Below are 19916 nucleotides of genomic sequence, written 5' to 3'. Positions count from 1 at the left end.
CCTGCTCCCCGACATCCCTGCCCCAGCCCAGCGCGATTTCTGCCATCCTTCTCATCGTAGACCTCACCTCTTCCTGAAAGCCTTGTGACATCCCCCATTACAGCCCTGATCTCTTTTTGTTTGTTTTTTGTTTTTAGAGACAGAGTCTCCCTGTCACCCAGACTGGAGTGCAGTGGTGTGAACTCGGCTCACTGCAACCTCCACCTCCCAGGTTCAAGGGATTCTCTTGCCTTAGCCTCCTGAGTAGCTGGGACTACAGGCATCCACCACCACACCTGGCTAATTTTTATATTTTTTTTTTGTTTTTTTGAGACAGAGTTTCTTTCTTTGCAGGCTAGAGTACAATGATGTGATCTCGACTCACTGCAACCTCTACCTCCCAGATTCAAGCAATCCTTCTGCCTCAGCTTCCCAAGTAGCTGGGATTACAGGCACCTGCCACCGTGTCTGGCTAATTTTTTTGTATTTTTAGTAGAGATGGGGTTTCGCCATGTTGGCCAGGCCAGTATTGAACTCCTGACCTCAAGTGATCCACCTGCCTCGACCTCCCACTCAAAGTGCTGGGATGACAGGAGTGAGCCACCGCACCCGGCCCACGGCCCTGACCTGTTTTGTTGTTGTTTGTTTCCGAGATGGAGTCTTGCTCTGTTGTGCAGGCTGGAAGGCAGTGACGCAGTCTCGGCTCACTGCAATCTCCGCGCAGTCTCGGCTCACTGCAATCTCCGCCGCCCGGGTTCAAGCGATTCTCCTGCCTCAGCCTCCCAAGTAGCTGGGACTACAGGCACCCTTCACCACGCCCGGCTATTTTTGTTTTTGTTTTGAGACAGAGTCTCGCTCTGTCACCCAGGCTGGAGTGCAGTGGCCAGATCTCAGCTCACTGCAAGCTCCGCCTCCCAGATTCACGCCATTCTCCTGCCTCAGCCTCCCGAGTAGCGGGGACTACAGGTGCCCGCCACCATGCCCAGCTAATTTTTTCTATTTTTAGTAGAGACGGGGTTTCACCATGTTAGCCAGGATGGTCTCGATATCCTAACCTCGTGATCCACCTGCCTCAGCCTCCCAAAGTGCTGGGATTACAGACGTGAGCCACCACGTTTTTATGTTTTTTGTTTTTTGGGGTTTTTTTTGTACTTTTAGTAGAGATGGGGGTTTTACCACGTTGGCCAGGCTGGTCTCAAAACTCCTGACCTTGTGATCTGCCTGCCTCGGTCTCCCAATGTGTTGGGATTACAGGTGTGAGCCACCACGCCTGGCCAAGACCTGACCTTTAACTTCCAGGGCCCCCTGTCTGCCTCCCAGAGTCATCTTGTGTCCTTAGTACTCAGCCCAGAGCCTGGTATACAGTAGGTGCCTTATAAATGCTGGAGGGGTGCTGAGAGACGAATCATTACCAGGTGTGACAGTTTTTCATTCCTCAAATGCTGACATGGCATGGAGGGCCGTGGCCTCCGCACTTCTGTTTATTTTATTGTTGTTATTATTTTTTGAGACAGAGTCTTGCTCTGTCACCCAGGCTGGAGTGCAGTGGTGTGCTTTTGGCTCACAGCAACCTCTGTCTTCTGGGTTCAAGTGATTCTCCTGTCTCAGCCTCCCGAGTAGCTGGGATTACAGGTACGCACCACCACACCCGACTAATTTTTTGTATTTTTAGCAGAGACAGGGTTTCACCATGTTGGCCAGGCTGGTCTCGAACTACTGACCTCAAGTGATCCACCTGCTTTGGTCTCCCAAAGTGCTGGGATTACAGGCGTGAGCCACTTCGGCCCGCACTCCTGTTACTCCTCAAATCCCACCCCTGCTCACTCACTCTGCCCTCTCTCCACACCAGCCCCCCCTCTTTATCCAGAACTTCGTGTGTTCATCCCCACCTCGGGGCCTTTGCACGTGCTGTGTCCTCTGCCCTGTCTTTCCATGGCTGTCCCCATGTGTCACTGTCTCCCCAGAACAGAAGTCCTGAGAGGTTATCTGCCTTGATCTCTACTGTGTCCCCAGCATTCAAGGCAGCCCTAGCACACAGTAGGTGCTGGAGTTTCAGCTGTCACCAAAACCAAATCCCATCCTTGTGCAGGGGACCCAGAGGAATTAGGACTACACCGAGCCCTGTCTTGGGGACCTCCCTGGTTTGTGCCTTGGTTTCCTTGATCTTTACAGACTTTGAACCCACAAAAATCAGCCCCAGGCACCCAAGAGCCCGTTTTCCCTGGTGCTTAGATGGGGAAACTGAGTCATAGAGAGTGGCAAGGACTTGTTCAGGTCCACACAGCTTCCTCGGGAAGAGAACCTGGGCTTCCTGTCTCTCGTGAGCCGTGGTTTTTGAAGTCAGAACGCACCCCTAGGATGGGGCTGTTTGGGGGTGGCCTCTGGAGGAGGCATCCGGCAGCCTAGAGCTGCACACACCAGCAATGACTCCCTTTCAGTTTCTAACACGTCAGGGAAGAAAGCCCAGGGAGATTCAGGGTGAGCTCAAACACTGACACCTGCCCATCTCTTTGTAACAAGATCCCATCCGGCTGCTGATGTTCGCAACAGTATCCAGTGGCCATGGGATAACTGGGTACTATTTTCATTGTAACAATGTTTCTGGTGACTTGCAAGGCAGGGCAGAATCTTCTGGGTCTTCCTTAGAGATACACAATATTGTTGAATTAGTTTCTAAAGTAAATTGGTTTAAGGAAAAGGCGGGAGGCAGTGGCATGAAAATTGTTTCTAAACAGGGCTTTGCTCTGTCGCCCAAGCTGGTATTTAGTGGCAGGATCTTAGTTCACCTGCAGCCTCAAACTCCTGGTCACAGGCAATCCTCCTGCCTGAGCCTCCCAAGTAGTTGGGAATACAGACACATACCGCCATGCCCAGCTAATTTTTTATTTTCATTTTTTAGAGACGGGGATCTCACTTTGTTGCCTAGATTGATCTTAAAGTTCTGGCTCAAGCAGTCCTCCTGCCTTGGCCTCCCAAGGCTGGCCATGCCCAGCCAACATGAATGATTAAATGGGGGGCCGAGTGTGGTGGCTCACACCTCTAATCCTAGCACTTCGGGGGGCCAAGGCAAGGCAGATCACTTGAGGTCAGGAGTTCAAGACCAGCCTGTCCAACATGGTGAAACCCCATCTCTACTAAAAATACAATAATTAGCCAGGTGTGGTGGTGTGTACCTGTAATCCCAGCTACTCAGGAGGCTGGAAGTGGGAGAATCGCTTGAACCTAGGAAGCAGAGGTTGCAGTGAGCCGAGATTGCCCCACTACACTCCAGCCTGAGCGACAGAGTGAGACTCCATTCATCCATCCATCAATCAATCAGTGGGGGGTATTGGGACATGGCAGAGTCATGAGCAAGGAGGGGAGGATTGGGGGGAGACCGTGATCACCCTCCCTGGGGACTGGTGGGTGCAGAGCGGAAGGATGTGCTTGAACAAGAGACCCGCAGGCATCTTGCAGAGAGGATGTGGCCAGATCCATTAAATGCACTTGCGGCCAGGCGTGGTGGCTCACGCATATAATCCCGGCACTTTGGGAGGCTGAAACAGGCAGATCACCTGAGGTCAGGAGTTCAAGACCAGCCTGACCAATATGGTGAAACACTGTCTCTACTAAAAATACAAAAAATAGTTGAGTGTGGTGGTGGGCACCTATAATCCCAGCTAATCCGGAGGCTGAGGCAGGAGAATTGATTGAACCTGGGAGCCAGAGGTTGCAGTGAGCCGAGATCACGCCACTGTACTCCAGCCTGGGTGACAGAGCAGACTCTGTCTAAAAAAAGAAAAAAAAAAAAAAAAGCAGCAACAACTTTAATGCACTCAATGCTGGCTCAAGGTGGGAGACCGTGGGCCTGGCAGGGGCCCAGGCTGGCAACGGGACCTGGCGGGGGGACCAGCCATTCTGTCCCTCCCCCCGTCCCCCACTTTTGGCTGAGTCAGCACGTTGGCACTGCGAAGCTGACTCCGGCTGTGGCCTGGAAGCCTTTTCCAAGTTTCTGCCCTTGGGGCTAGAGCAGGAGCTCCCAGAGGATGCTTTGCTGGCCAGCCAGGGAGATCCAGGTTCAAAGCCCAGCAGTGTGGCTTTTGCTTTCTGATTTTCCATGTCCCCATGTTGGAAATGTGGAGTTTGTATATCCTAACGTGGCTGCCTGGGGAGTGAGAGTGGACGGGGGACTGTGGCTGCAGACGGTACCTGCTGATCTCTGTGCCATTGGTCAGCACCTCCGGCCTCTGCAAGGCCTCTGAGCCATTGATGTCTTCACTCTTTCATCTCTGTATATTTTTATGGTAATTTTTTTGTTATATATATTTTGCCACCTTTTTTTTTTTTTTTTTTTGAGATGGGGTCTCACTCTGTCATCCAGGCTGGAGTGCAATGGTACAATCTCAGCTCACTGCAGCCTCTGCCTCCTGGGCTCAAGCAATCCTCCTACCTCAGCCTCTCAAGTAGCTGGGATTGCAGGCATGCACCACTATGCCCAGCTAATTTTGGTATTTTTTGTTGAGATGGGGTCTCCCTATGTTGCCCAGGCTGATCTCAAACACCTGGGCTCAAGTCATCTGTCCACCTCGGCCTCCCAAAGTGTTGGGATTACAGGCGTAAGCCACCACACCCGGCTCACTTCTTCATTTAGAAAGCATTTGTTGAGCACATACCGTGTACTTGACCTGGTGATGACCCTGGTGATGACCAAGACTGGCCTGGCCCCATTCTCCCGGGCAGAACTGGCCACAGAACTTTCTGCAGTGATGGAAGTGTGCTGTGTGGGTTTCACTACTCTGGCCATGAGCCACACTGGAAATGTGGCTGGTGTGACTTGAGAAGCAGAATTTTAAATTTTATTTAATTTTTCTTTTCTGTTTTTTTCTTGACAGAGTCTCACTATAGCCCAGGCTATAGTGCTATGGCATGGTCTCAGCTCACTGCAATGTCCACCTCCTGGGTTCTAGCAATTCTTGTGCCTCAGCCTTCCAGGTAGCTAAGACTACAGGTGTGCACCACCACACCCAGCTAATTTTTGTGTTTTCAGTAGAGATGGGGTTTTGCCATGTTGCCCAGGCTGGTCTCAAACTCCTGGCATCAAGCAATTCACCCACTTTGGCCTCCCAAAGCGCTGGGATTACAGGTGGGAGCCATGGCACCCGGCCTATTTAATTTTTCTTCATTTAAGTTTAATAAGTCACATGTGGCTAGGGGTCCCCTTTTTTTTTCTTTATTTTATTTTGAGGCAGAGTTTCGCTCTTGTCATCCAGGCTGGAGTACAATGGCGTGATCTCAGCTCACTGCAACGTCCGCCTCCCAGGTTCAAGCGATTCTTCTGCCTCAGCCTCCTGAGTAGCTGGAATTACAGGTGTGCACCACCATGTACAGCTAATTTTTGTATTTTTAGTATAGATGGGGTTTCGCTGATTTGGCCAGGCTGGTCTCAAACTCCTGACCTCAGGTGATCCACCCACATTGGCCTCCCAAAGTGCTGGGATTACAGGCATGAGCCACCGCACCCAGCCGCTAATGATTCTTGTATTTGATAACTCAGACCCAGACAGTAAGTAAAGAGAGAGAATTTCAGGTGACGGTAAGATAAAGGGTTATGGGTGCTGCTTGAGCCAGGTGGTCAGCCAGGGCGTTTCTAAGGAGGTGATCCTTGAGGGAGAATGGAAGGGTGAGAAGGAAAGTGACATGAAAATGTAGAGGAACAGTGTTCCAGGCAGAGGCATAGCCCGTGCAAAGGCCCTGGGGCAGGACCGCACTTGGGGTTCTGGAGGAACAGTGAGGAGGCACATGTAGCTGGAGCAGAGTGAGTGAGGGGGAGAGAGGGAGGAATAGAAGGCAGGGAGGGGATGGGCAGGTTGTACAGGCCCTTGTGGGCTACCAGGAAGACTTGGGCTTTGCCCCTGAGGGAGGTGGGAGCCATGAAAGGCTGTGGGCAGAGGAGGGACAGGACCTGACTCAGGTGCTCCCCAGCACCATGTAGTGGGTGCTGTGGGGAGGACAGACTGTGGAGGGCGAGGGTGGGAGGCTGGCGACCAGGGCAGAGATGACTGTGCTGGTCCAAGCAGGCAATAATCAGGCTGGATGGGTTGGGAAGGGAATATGGAGAAAGATGGACAAAGTGAGTAGAAATTTAGGAGGGAAATGTGAGAGTATTTCCAAACAAATAGCTTATGGGGTGAGGGAAGAAGAGCATTGAGGGCCAGCTTCCAGGTTCTAGCCTGAGCCTCTGGAAGGACAGAGCTGCCGTCAGCAGGGTTGGGGAAGACATGGGAGGAATGGCTTTGCTGGATCCAGCCACGCCTGAAGGTGTCTCAGATTTTCCAGGAAGGGGAAGGTAGCCTGGCCTGCGGGGGCGGACAGGTAAAAAAGGCAGACATGGAGCTGGGGTGTGCCTGTGGTGGGCATCATGCCCGCTGCGGTGTGGCTGGCGGGTAGACCCGGCGCCAGGGCTGTGATGTGAACATGGGTGAGGCGGGCTTCTGGCTGGTTGGCACCCGCCCATGCCCCAGGTCACAAATGCTGTGCTAGGTAGGAGGCGGGAGCCTTGGGCATGGGCAAGACCAGGGCAGGGAAACCGAGAGGAAGCTGCCCGACCAGTTTCTCTCTGGCTCTCGCAGCCAAGAGTACAGAGTTTGTACCTAAATGAAATGTCTGGGGCTTTTGGTGCCAAATAGGAAGGAGGTGGGACAGACAGGCTGGGGGAGGGGGTCCTGCCCCGGTGTGCCAAGGGTGTGGTTTTATCTGAGGGGTCCCCATCAGGAAAGGTTTAAAAGGCTTGAGAACATCCCAATGCAGTCACCCCTGCTTTGGAAGTTTCTTCAGGAGATGAAGGGACGCAGCTGTGTCTAAGGATGTACCTCACAGTGTTGTTTATACGGGACATAATGGGATAAGTGGGAATTGATTAAATTCTGTGAGCTGGACAGTAGAACGTGGTCTTCTGATGGTGATCCCCATAGAACGAAAGAAAAGCACCCATTTGTATGCATAGAAGAAAGGCTGGAAGGAGGCCGGGCATGGTGGCTCACGGCTGTAATCTCAACACTTTGGGAGGCCGAGGCTGGCAGATCATGAGGTCAGGAGTTCGAGACCAGTCTGGCCATAGTGAAACCCTGTCTCTACTAAAAATACACAAAAAATTAGCTGGGCATGGTGGTGTGCACCTGTAATCCCAGCTACTCAGGAGGCTGAGGCAGGAGAATGGCGTGAACCTGGGAGGCGGAGGTGGCACTGAGCTGAGATCGTGCCACTGCACTCCAGCCTGGGTGACAGAATAAGACTCTGTCTCAAAAAAAAAAAAGAAAAAAGAAAGACTGGAAGGAAATGGTTAGCCTCAGGGCCATTGTATTTACAGTTCCTCCTGCCTGGAACTCTGTTCCCATAGGTGTTCGTATGTCTGCTTTGCTCTCTTTCTCCAGGTCTAAATGCAATTGTCACCACTTCTAAGAGGTTCCCCCAGGGATCCCCCAGTTTTTGGAGCCTTGCAGTGTGGTTTATTTGTTATTGGCATCTCTTAGCACTGCCAGGCCTTGCATTATTGACAGCGTTTGTTTTTCTCTGTGGGTGTCCATCCCCCCAACTTATCTGTGTCCCCCCCAACAAGGGCAGGAGCACTGTTTCCATAGTGCTCACCACTGTGTCCTCAGCACAGCACACAGTAGGTGCTTAATACATGTACAGGGAAAGAATGAATGAGAACGGCCGCGTGAAACAGTTTCTCTCTAGGCGAGGGATGGATTGTGGGTAACTTTTATTTTCTTCTTTATGCTGATTTTACCTAATTTTCTGCTGCACGCGCCTATTTTATAATTAGAAGAAAAGTTATTTTGAAAAAAATTACCCCCCAACGTCCCAGCTGTGGGAGCTGACGTGATCCAGCCCCGTGTTCCTCCCCAAGGGCAGCCGCCTCCTGGGTGTATACAGAGGACATATCAATGGAATGTTTTTGGAGGGGCTGCTGGGGTCAGCCCGTCAAGGGCACAGGGTAGGCGGGGCAATCAGAGAGGGCTTCCTGGAGGTGGCCACCCTTAACCTTTAGGGTGCTCAGGCCAAAAACCCGGAAGTCATCCTTGAGTCCCCTCTTTTCTGTACATGCCCGAACGAGTCATTTAGAAAATTCCACTGGGTCTGCCTAGAATGTGCCCTTCTCTCCCATCCTCTACCCACTCCAGCCCCATCATTGCCTACCTTGACCCCAGCCTAGTCATCCCCCACAGTCTGCCCTCCCCACAGCAACTGAGGATGTCTGTGAGTACCTGAGTCAGGGTCCATCCTTCCTCTACCCACAGCCTTCCATGGCTCCCACCTTCCTCAGGGTCAAAGCCCAATTCCTCCCGGAGGCCTCTGAGGCCCTGCGCATCCTGTCCCATTCCCTCCCTTCCCTCCCTTCCTCTTTGTCTCCCCCTCCTCACTCTGCTCCAGCCACACGGGCCTCCTTGCCATTCTTCCAACACACCAGGTGTGGTGCTGCCCCAGGGCCTTTGCATGGGCTGAGCTCTCTGTCTGGAGTCCTCTTTCGTTTTCTCTCACCTCCTTCTGGTCTTTATTTGTGTGTCACCTCCCTTCTCTCCTATCCTGTATTTATTTTATTTTACATTTTTTTTAGAGACAGAGTCTTGCTCTGTCACCCAGGCTGGAGTGCAGTGGCACCATCATAGCTCACTGCAGCCTGAACTTCCTGGCCTCAAGCGATGCTCCTGCTTCAGACTCTCAAGTAGCTGGGACCACGGGCATACACCACCAGGGCCAGCTAATTTTTTTTTTTTTTTTTTTGAGACGGAGTCTCGCTCTGTCGCCCAGGCTGGAATACAGTGGCCAGATCTCCGCTCACTGCAAGCTCCGCCTCCCGGGTTCCTGCCATTCTCCTGCCTCAGCCTCCCGAGTAGCTGGGACTACAGGCGCCTGCCACCTCGCCCGGCTAGTTTTTTGTATTTTTTAGTAGAGACGAGGTTTCACCATGTTAGCCGGGATGGTCTCGATCTCCTGACCTCGTGATCTGCCCATCTCGGCCTCCCAAAGTGCTGGGATTACAGGCTTGAGCCACCTCGCCCGGCCCCAGCTAATTTTTTTTAAAGTTTTTGTAGAGATGATGGGCTGTATTGCCCAGGCTGGTCTCAAACTCCTGGCCTCAGGCGATCCTCCCGCCTCATCCTACAACCCCCAACCCCATCATCTTCAGAGCCCTTTTACCACCATCAGTGCATTTTATTTCTGTTGTTTCTCATGCGTCACCCTCAACAGAGCATCTGTGCCCTGAGGGCAGGGATCTTTGTCAGTCTTGGTCACTGTGTGTCTAGAATTGTGCCTGGCGTAGGTGCTTGGAAATGTTTGTTTAGAAAAGGGTAGGCTGGGCTTCACCTTATTACAGGCTCACGTCTGTAATCCCATCACTTTGGTAGGCTGAGGCAAGAGGAACACTTGAGTCTAGGAGTTCGAGACCAGTCTGCGCAACCTGGGGAGGTCCCATGTCTAAAAAAAAAAATCCAAACATTAGCCAGACATGGTGGCCCGTGCCTGTAGTCCAGGCTACTCAGGAGGCTGAGGTGGAAGGATCACTTGAGCCCAGGAGGTTGAGGCTACAGTGAGCCATGATGGTGCCACCGCACTCCAGCCTGAGCAACAGAGTGAGACCCTGTCTTGCAAAAAGGGTAGGCGAAGATGCCTGCTTTGTGATAAGGGCACACAGTGTGGCTTTTGGAGGAGAATAAGGTTGGAGGGGCTCTCCTGGGTGAGGCTGGGCCTGATTGTGCAAATGTTTGCTGAGAACCTCCTTTGTACCGTGGACCTGTGCTAGGTGCTGGGGACACTGGGTGACCGAGACAAACCCTGCTGTGCCCACCGAGGTCACAGTCTGGTGGGAGAGGCAGACCCAGGACTAGGCACATTTAGGGCTCTGTGCTGATGGGGCCACCCAGCCAAGGGGGGAGGGCACCTGGCCCAACTTCCCTAGCACCTCAGGGGCAGCTATGTCCCCTGCCAACTGCGGTCACCACTGTGGAATAGGAGCAAGAGTCTGTCTCCACAGAGACATGGGCAAGAGGCCCAGAGAGGGCAGGACTGGCTGGGAAGGGGCTGGCAGGAGCCAGGCCCGTCTGCCGCAGGTCATACAGCCCCAAGCCTCCTGACAGTGTGGATTCATTGAACGCCTGTTCAGTGCTTGACTTATGTGGCAGATGGGGAAACTGTCAGCCTGAGAGGTATGGGTCCTTTCTTGACACACGGGGCATCCCTGGATTCAAGCTCGAGTCTGTATGAGCCCCCTGCCTTGCCACAGATGCAAACAAGGTGCGTACTCTGCTCCTGAGGGCCCACTGTGTGCCCAGCCGAGTTGGGGAGGTCACGCTGGTTGCTCCTATGCCTTCATGGACACAGGGCACCTCCTATGTGCCTCTGGTGGTGCTGGGGCACCAGGCCGCCGCCTCCATGAAGCACTTACTGTGTACCTCGTGGGATGGGAGGCGTCAAGGCATCCTGTGTTTATTTCCTACTGTGTGCTCTGTGTCAAAGGGGCAGACAGGGAGCCTGTGTGCAGACACTCACAGACCACCTACTGTGTGCATGGTGCTTTGTGGACTAGGCCACCTAGTGCTGGAGGTGGGGTGGGGGGGATTCCATGCTCCATTTTGCAGAGGGGGGAAACTGAAGCATGGTAAGGGAAAGGGGCAGTGTGGGATTCCCCAGTGAGGGAGGCATTATTCGATGTTTGAGGGAGGTGGGAGACACCCACTGAGGTAGCAGTGGGAGGGCATGGATGGGAGCCGTGGGAGTGGAGTTGTCTCTGCTGGGCGCTCACAGCCGCCTGTGTGTCTCCCATCAAAGCCCACATCCTTTGCCCCACTGAGTAATGGCTTCTAGAGAGTGGGGCCGTCTGTCTCCAGGATGGCCCTGTCCCTAGATAAACCCAAGGGACTTGAAATTATTCGTGATGTACCCTTAGTTCCGGGGCCCCAGGCCTCCAGCAGCACTGTGGTGAGAGCTCCACCTCTGAACCCAAACCCTGGTTCCAATCCCTGCTCTTCCTGGCTGTGGGCAGCCGTTTCTCTCCTTCTTGGCTCCGTTCTTTGCAGAATGGGGGTGATGATGGGCCTGCCTCCTAGAGCCGTGGCCGGTGGCCTGAGGAAGCACAGCTGATGACAGCTGAGAGCTCAGGACATCCCGTTGGCGTTGGCGTTCGGGCTTCGTCCTCAGCGCGGATGCTGGGAAGAGAGGCGTTTTCACCAGGGATGGGAGCAGACACGGGAGCCCTTGGGTCTCCATCCCGGCCCCCGCCCCGTGCCCGAGACCCTCAGGTCCCGCTGGGCTTCTGCATTCCTGGCCTCTCCAATGGAGTTTTCAAACCTGCACCCTGGGCGCGGCGCGGGCTCGGATTGGGCGCCCGGACAGGTCTGCCCCTCCCTCTCCCTCCTCCTCTCCCTCTGCTCCAGTGTCGCGGGCCTGGCACGGCGGCCCCATCTGTTTCCAATCTGGCCCTGCGCTCTCCGCCCCCTCCTCCGGCTTGTGGCGAGGGTGGGGGCCTCTGCCACGGTGTTCCCCCATTCATTCCCCTGGACCCCCAGGGGGAGGGAAGCCTCTGCGCCCGTGCCCCTCCCCCACCCTCTGGTCTCGGAGGGGAAAGAGGGGACGCCTCCTCCCCTCCACTGCTGGGCCTCAGTTCCCACCCAGACTGGGAGGGGAACTCTGCCCCTTCTCTGACCTCCTGTATTTGGGTGTGTTTGGGGAGCCCTCCGCTGCCCCGTTCGGCATCCAGTCTCCTCATCCGTTGCCATGGCCACGATCAGAGCTGTGGAAGCGGGGAGCAAGGTAGAGGCTCCCAGTGGGACCAGGCTTAGGGAGGGAGGGGTCTTGGGTCATGCCCTCCCTAGGGCGCCCCTTCTCTCAATGCTGCACGGACCCCTGCGGAGGCTCTCTGCGCCTCCAGATGGGGCTCCCCTCAGGTCCCCCCGCCCCACTTCCGGCCGGGGCCCTTCCCTGCCCCCCCATACCCCCTCTCCGGGGCCGTCCCCTGCAGCCCCGCCCCCTGCAGCCCCGCCCCTTGCCCCGCCCCCAGGCCGAGCTCCCCAGGCCGAGGCCTCTCCCGAGTCTTCGCTGCGCGCCGCGCTCCGGGCGGACCGAGGGACGCGGGGACCGGCTGCGGCGGGCCCTGTGGAGGCCTCGCGGGGCCCGGGCCCAATCTCCGAGCCGCGGGGTGAGTGCGCCCGGGACGCCCTTCCATCCCGAGGCCCGGGCCGCGCCAGGCTTTGTCCCTCTCCTCGCTCCCACTCCGTGCTCCGAGACGGGGGACGCGGGGGTCCCCCCAGCTTAGAACGGGCCTGACCGGGCTGGCCTCCCTCCAGGGACAATTTGGGCCTGCTGCTGCCTGGCGCCCCCCCCATTCAGGCCCGTCGCTTACACTTTGGAAAACTCCAGACCGTTATGCTCCGCAGGGTCCCCTCCCCCGCCTGGCCCCCAGCCCGACCTCCTCCCCCAACCCCTTCTCCTCCCCCACCTCCCAGGGGCGGAGCCAGGCGCGGGGCAGCCTTCGCTGCCAGCCCGGGGGAGCTCTGATTGGGGACTTCGCAGAAGGCAGAGGAGGCAACAGGACCGCAGAGGGGGCAGGTAGTGGTGGGGGGTGCGTGGCAGGAATTCCTGCTGTTAGCCAACTCCGAAAATCGCGAAAGTTTACCTCCATCCATTTGTTTCAGCTCCCCTTGGGCCTGGGGACCCCACGTTGCCTCTGTGCTTTGTTGGGGGGCTTTAAGAAACTGGGGGGCTTGGCCTCAGGGAGGGGTCTGTGGTGGTGTGTTCTGGGACGGTCAGGGCAGCTCGTACCTTTCCGTTACCCATTCCCGTCCCTGAGCTCTAAGCCGTTCCAGTCCCTGAGTCCTGAGCTGATGGAATTTGGTGACCCTCCCCAAAGGGCTTCCGGCAGACCCCAGGCTGGCGTCAACCCCAAGCCCTGTCTGCTCCTTCCAGAGCCTCACCCCCACCCTTTAAGTCTCAGCCAGACCCCCTAGGGTGGATGTGAGGATGTCCCCGTATTGGCCTCCATTGCCTGGGGTGGTCTCTGTCTATGGTCCCAGTTTCCATCTCTGAAACCCAGGTGACCCCAGGGATGATGTGGATAAAGTACCAGGTGGAGCTGGGTATGCAGCAGGCATCCAGTGCACGCAGCGGCTTTGCCACGTTCCTGGGGTGGGAAGAGGGCTTCCATCCAGAGGGTTGACAGACCCACAGTGGGAGCACAGCTGTGATGGGGTAGCGCAGAATGGGTCTTGATCCAACCTGGGGCATCCAGGAGGACTTCCTGAAGGAGGTGACAGCTCAGCTGAGACCTGAGGATGAGTGCGAGGGCTGAGATTTGATGGGGATATGGAAGGGTGTGCTGGGTGTAAGGAACAGTGGGTGTAAATACCCCTATGGGAGCCAGGGGCCACAAGTGGGGGGATCAAGGTGGCATGGGAAGCCTGGCATGGGGGGTTGTGGCGTGACGGGGTCAGTAGAGGCCGGGCTGGCAGCTCTGGAGGCTGAGGTAGCAGTCTGAGTTTTAATGCGTGTTGATGGGAGCCATGGGGGTTTTAGAGCAGAGGAGAACGGGGCTTAGCTTGGAGTGGAGGCATCTTGTGGCCGCAGCTTATAGGATGAGCTGACTGTGACCGTGGGCCAGCTGGGGAAGGGTGTGCCAGGTGGGGGACCTGTATGGGAAGAGGCTCAGAGGCCTGAGACAGTGTATTCTGAGAACTGCAGGACCTTTTGGGAAGAGGGGGTAGGGAAGAGATGGATGTAGTCACATCAAGAAGGGCCCAGAACACCGAGCACAGGAGCTGGGAGCCACCGTGGGTGTGTGAGCAGAAGCAGGGGTGCCCCCAGATCTTGGCGTCTCAAGTTGTTCATGAAGCCAGCATGGGGGACACGCCGATGGGGCGATTTTGGCAGCCCGGGCGCCTAGGGGTCGTGGACCCTGAGCTCGATTGAGAGCTGGGCTCTGGCCTCAAATCCTAACCCAGCCCAGCCCCCTTCTCCATGCAGGAGCCTCGGTTTCCTAATCCGTTAAACAGCAGGAAACACAGCATCTAATGGGGCTCAGCACCCCAGGGGCACCCAGTGGACTTTAATGATTTCCCTCTCCAGGGCTGGGCCTGGTTCCCTGTCTGCCCCACCCTTCTACTCCTGGCCACCAGGACCCCTGGGGACAGTGCCCTAAGCTATCACTTCTTCCCAATACAATCAATAGTCAATTAAAGCCAGGTCCCCCGTCTTCAGTTCCAGGAAGGGCCAGTCCCACCCAGCCCCTCCCTGAGCCTGTTTCCTGATAGGGAGATAATGGTGACCTGGGAGGGACAGTGGCTTGGCCAGAGCTGACTTGAGCCCACCAGTGGCCACAGAGCCTGGGCTTGCTGCCCAAGGGGGCCCTCGCTGCCTGTCCGTGCTTGAGTGGATGTGGGAGTGACCCAGGTCCAGGGAGGCTGGAGGCCAGGGTCCAGTCCTGGAAATGACATTCCAGGCGGTGGCATGGGAGAGATGTGGGTGGGGGGTGGATGTGAAGGTGGAGATGTTGTGCAGGGTGAGGGTCTTTTCCCTGAGTCCTACTGCTGGCATCACCAGCCTCAGCTTCTCCTGCCCTGGGGTCATGGGATGGCCCCTGAGGGTTAGAATTAGGCCCCCAGACTCCCGCCCCAGGACAGGGCAGGGTAGACTCTACAGCCGGAGCCGGGGCTGGGAGAGGCACCCGGAGGCTCCTCCGGCCTGAGGAGCCCCCACCTCGTGCGGGTGACATAGCCTGTTTGCTGCCCGGCCTGGGTCATAATCACCCCTTTATGCTCCCTGGACCGCGTGGGCATGCAAAGCCGGCTCCTAGATCGCGTGACCCATGCCCTGGCGCCTGGTTGGAATGGGTGCCCACTCGCCCCCCATTAGCACTGCGGGGGAGTCCCCAGAGGCGGTCAGCAGGCTCTACCAGGCCCAGAGAGAGCTGTTCAGAGATCCCGCAGTAGCTAGGGAAAGACAGTCACAAGATTAAACATGGGCTCTAGACCCAAGTCCCACCCCAGCTGGGGGCCTTGGCTGAGTCCCTGTTCTTCCGTGAGCCTCAGTTTCCTCATCTGTAAAAGGCAAGCGCCTGCCTCCGACCAGCTGCCACAAGCTAGTGATGGGCAGCCTAGCCCCCGAGAGCCAGGCGGGGTGGGCAGAGACCCTCCCTGAGCCCCACGTGGGTTCAAGGTCCAGCAGTCCCTCCTTCCCCTTCTCCCTAGCCCTGGCGCAGCCTCCCTGGCCACCAGGGGCTGCCATGCTTTTCCTGACAACTGTGTCATTTCCTGGGAGCTTGCAGATTACTGCACCTGACTTAGTTTCCCTTTCTTGGCAGTGGCAAGGCTGGTGGCCCAGGCTGCCTTGTTGCAAGAGGGCATGGTGGAGGGTTGACCTGGCACCAACCTGACTGTGTCCCTCCCTGCCCAGGGCCACATAGGGCTCCTGGCTGTCCTGTGGGTCTAGTTTGTGTGTGTGTACCTCTCTGTCCTGGTCTCTCCCCCTCTCCCTCCTAGGACCTCTCAGTGCTGCCCCCTTGCTGTTCCTCATGCTGTTCCTAGTGCACAGACACCCTTGCCCCCAATTCCCATTCACCTTTTGGTCCTCACCCAATATTAAATCCAGGAATGGCCCATGCAATAGGCCTGGGGGTAGGACTGGACTACACTTGGGGTGTTGGAGGAACAGCAAGGAGGCTGTGTGGCTGGAGCAGAGAGAGGAAGGGGAGAGAGGGAGGAGGGGAGAGCAGGGAGGGGATGGAGCAGGTCGTACAGGACCTGGTGGGCCTCAGGAAGGACTTGGGCTTTGACCCCGAGGCAGGTGGAAGCCATGGAGGGCTGTGGGCAGAGGAAGGACGGGCCCTGACTCAGGTGCTGGCAGATGCTTTCTGCTTTCTGTGGGTGAAACAGACGGAGGGCGAGGGCGGAAGCTGGGAGACCAGGGTGGAGGTGACCGTGTCCATCCAGGCCGGTGACTGGGGCTGGAAGAAGTGGAGGCAGAAGAATGAGTAAGAAGTGGGCAGTTTGGGGACAGATTCTGAAGGCAGAGCTGATGGGACTTCGGGATCTTGTCTCCCAAGTCCTCACAGAAGACCCCACACCTGGAGTTTTCGTGGAAGCAGGAGTCAGTAGGAGGGTCGTGGGTGTGCAGGGTCTTTTCCGCATCATGGGAGGTTCCCCTAGGGAGGATTGGCACCTAAGGGACCCTGGAATGTTTTGTGTTTTGCAGCGGTAGTGTCTGAACCCCACTCCCTGGGCCCCTCCCACCACCCTATTCCTGAGGCATCACCCGTGCCTCAAATGCCCCTGTTGCTATAGCTCCTCGTCCCTGCCCCTGACAGGCTGGAGTGGTGGATCTAGGGGGAGTCGATGGCCAGGCCCTGCCTGCCTGTGCCTGGCTCAGCCTTGTCCTGCCCAGACATCAGGGAGGTGTGGGCCCAACATGGCCTCTGCCGTGGGAGCCAGGGTGTAATTAGGGCTGCCCGGTTTAGAAGGTGACTGCCCTGAGGTCCCCGTGGGATGTGGGAGAGTCATCTGTGGCTGGGGCCCTCCATATGTGTGCCCCACCTAGGCTCTCTGTGCAAGTGACTCCTACCCGTGCTCTCTGCACTTCAGGTTTGCTATGTTGCCTCAGTTTCCCCAGAGGCTCTCTGCAGGCCTGCCCAGCTGCTCAAAGTGATCTGGGACTGACCTCGCCCCACCAGTGTGGCCAAGCAGATGTGCATTTCTGGGCAGGGCCAGCCACTGTGGTCACCCTAGCCCCAGCTGGCCACAGGCTGTTTTCTCCATCTGGGGCCACCGCCTTCCTTGTTGGCGACTTTTGCTCTTAAAGGGCCAGGGCGGGGACTCAGAGTAAGGGACTGTGCTCTAGGCTTCATTTCCTTCATCTTCCCAGTCCCCAACTGGTTGTGTCTAAGGTGTACCTAGAGTGTGACTATGCGTGTACGTGTCTATGCAGCCTGGGTGTGTGCACATATGTGTGTAGGAAGGGAATCTGACTTTGTGCGTCTCTATTTGGCTGGCTGGTGCATGCACCTGTGGTCTGCTGACTGAGTGGCCTATCTATAGTCTGACAGTGTGCCGGCACCTGTGTCTGCGGGTGACGTTGACCTGCTTGTGCACCTGTAGGTATCTCTGATCTAATTGCTTGTTTGCAGTTCCCTGTAACCTAACTGTGTACGTGTACTGCCTGCCCCACCGTGACCCTGTGTCGGTATCTTTTCTGGCTTGGTGTATGTCTGTGGTCTGATTTTGGGCCTGTGTTTGTGGTCTGACTATGTGCAAGTTTTATTTGCCTGATTGTGCGTGTGCGTGTGCCCATCTCTGCTGCCTGACTGTGTGAATACATTTGTTTCTGTGTCTCTTGCAGATACAGAACTGCTTGCAGTCTGACTGTGTGTCGGTGTGTATTGGTGATTTGACTGTGTATATCTGTGTATGTCTGTGGCCTGATTTAGCAGGCATCATTCTCTGTGCCTGGTCTGACTATGTGCCTGTGGCCTCACTATGTACACCGAGGCCCCCCCAATCCTGTTCCTCACCCTAGGCTGTGACCTGGGCACTACCCGCCCATCCTTCCCCTGGGACCACTCCAGGGCTGGGCGAGGTGACCGCAGCTGGGTATTTTGGGAGTCAGAATCACAGGGGCTGCCCCGTTATTATGCGCCACCAGTTCCTGTGGCCACGGCCTGGACCCGCCCAGGGCATGGGCTGGCATGGGTGCCGGCCTGACTGGGCAACAAAGATCTTATCCTTGGGCCTCTCCCTGCCCCTCCCTGGCCCTCTGACCTGGCTCTGGACAGAGTAGAGATTGGGGAGATGGGGAGGGGGCCGTTCCAGGGTTCCAGGTGTGTGATGAGGGATCCTTCTGCCCAGGAGGAGTTGAGGTTCTTGTAGGAGAGACGTGCTGGATGATGAACATCTTTTCATTTAATTTGGGAACCAGGGTGAATACCATGGAGCATAACCTTAGTCATATCTGACGCTCTGGGATGTAGAATGTAGGGGGGGTTGACCTTTGAGGGGCAGAGAAGGGCTTCCTGAGGAAGTGACAGCTGAGCTGAGACCTGTCATGTGGTGGGGGACAGCATTCCAGGCAGAGGGCACGCAGAAGCAAAGGCTTGGAGGTGGGACTGAGCTTAGCCGGCCTGGCTATACCTCCAAGCGAGGGGAAACAGTGAAGTCAGCAGGAGTGGCTTCCCCTGGGGGCTCCGGGAGCCATGGGAGGTCTTAGAGCAGGGCAGGGACAGGCAGGTGTGTGGGAGAGATTTGTCTCATGACTTGGGAGACCAGGTTTTTTTTTTTTTTTTTCTTTTTTTTTCTTTTTTTTTGAGACGGAGTCTCGCTCTGTCGCCCAAACTGGAGTGCAGTGGCCGGATCTCAGCTCACTGCAAGCTCCGCCTTCCGGGTTTACACCATTCTCCTGCCTCAGCCTCCCGAACAGCTGGGACTACAGGCGCCCGCCACCTCGCCCGGCTAGTTTTTTGTATTTTTTAGTAGAGACAGGGTTTCACCGTGTTAGCCAGGATGGTCTCGATCTCCTGACCTCGTGATCCGCCCGTCTCAGCCTCCTAAAGTGCTGGGATTACAGGCTTGAGCCACCGCGCCCGGCCTAGGACCAGGTTTTAGAGCCAGACAGCAGCGTAGTTTGGAGTCCCCTCCTTCCTGAGAAGCAGCCTGTGAGTTGGAGAAAATCGGTGCTCAGCACCCCCAGAGGTCCTCAGTCCTGGTGTGGGGCTTGGTCTGAGTCACGGGCCCAGCCTGGGTTGGGGACTCATGCTGGGGTTGGGGTTTCGCTGGTGGTTGGAGGCTGCCTTAGTCCATTTGGGCTGCTATAGCCAAATACCACAGACCAAGTGGCTTGTAAACGACAGAAATTTGTACCTCACAGTTCTAGAGACTGGGAAGCCGAAGATCATGGCAACACAGACTTGGTGTCTGGTGAGGGCTGTCTTCTGGTTCATGGAAGGCATCTTCTCCCTGTGTCCTCACGTGGCAGAAAGGGCAAGGGAGCTTTCTGGGAGATCTTTTATGATACTAATCCCATTCATGAGGTCTCTGCTCTCATGACTTAGTCACTTTCCAAAGACTCCACCTCCTATTACCATCGTAGTGGGGACTAGGTTTCGACATAACGATTTTCTTTTTGGCGGGGGGACACATTAATTCTGTAGCAGGGGCCCAGCACTTTCATTCCATCCCATCACCCCGTGATCCTTCCCCATTTTCCCATGAGCAGCCCCTGCAGGACCCTCCCCCGCTCCACGTGACCCTCCCGCTGCCTCCTCCATGAAGGTCTCCTGGATTTCCCCACTCGCCTCTCACAGCCCTTCATTGTCTCTGCAGACGCTGCCCCATCTGACACTCGGCTTGAGGCCTCTCTGTGAGGGACCGGGGGGCCATCCCCCTCCAGGGCGGAGATCGGAGGTCGCTGCCAAGCATGGCGCCCACCTGGGGCCCTGGCATGGTATCCGTGGTTGGTCCCATGGGCCTCCTTGTGGTCCTGCTCGTTGGAGGCTGTGCAGCAGAAGGTAAGAAGCTGGCACGGGGTGTGCAGGTGTCCGCGTGTTTGTTTACCTGTGTGCATTTATGGCTGTGTGTGTGTGAGCACGCTCCCCACCTCCTCCCGGGGGCCCTCCATTTTGCCAAATGGAACTTTTTTTTTTTTTGGGGGACGGGGTCTCGCTCTGTCGCCCAGGCTGGAGTGCAGTGGCGCAGTCTCAGCTCACTGCAAGCTCTGCCTCCCGGGTTCACGCCATTCTCCTGCCTCAGCCTCCCGAGTAGCTGGGACTACAGGCGCCCGCCACCATGCCCGGCTAATTTTTTTGTGTTTTTAGTGGAAACGGGGTTTCACCATGTTAGCCAGGATGGTCTCAATCTCCTGACCTCGTGATCCACCTGCCTCGGCCTCCCAAAGTGCTGGGATTACAGGTGTGAGCCACGGCG

At 56.3% G+C, this 19916-nt stretch overlaps 1 protein-coding gene across 4 annotated transcripts in view; it reads left to right on the top strand.

Annotated features, from left to right (window-relative positions):
• The first annotated feature begins 12042 nt into the window (after nt 1-12042).
• PTPRS (protein tyrosine phosphatase receptor type S) overlaps nt 12043-19916 on the top strand; it is an 89363-nt gene continuing 81489 nt past the window's right edge. For 2 of the 4 annotated variants that reach the window (XM_030936670.1, XM_030936668.1), the window contains exons 1-2: nt 12043-12154; nt 19317-19501. In XM_030936670.1, coding sequence (XP_030792530.1) covers nt 19411-19501 — 91 coding nt within the window. In that variant the 5' untranslated portion in view covers nt 12043-12154; nt 19317-19410. Of the gene's footprint in view, nt 12155-19316; nt 19502-19916 lie in introns of those variants that run through there. The other 2 variants (XM_030936672.1, XM_030936669.1) reach the window with 1 other exon arrangement.

Source organism: Rhinopithecus roxellana, chromosome 8 (genome assembly GCF_007565055.1).
Source record: "Rhinopithecus roxellana isolate Shanxi Qingling chromosome 8, ASM756505v1, whole genome shotgun sequence".
Taxonomy (NCBI): Eukaryota; Metazoa; Chordata; class Mammalia; order Primates; family Cercopithecidae; genus Rhinopithecus; species Rhinopithecus roxellana.
This window is presented reverse-complemented; position numbering and strand designations above follow the sequence as displayed.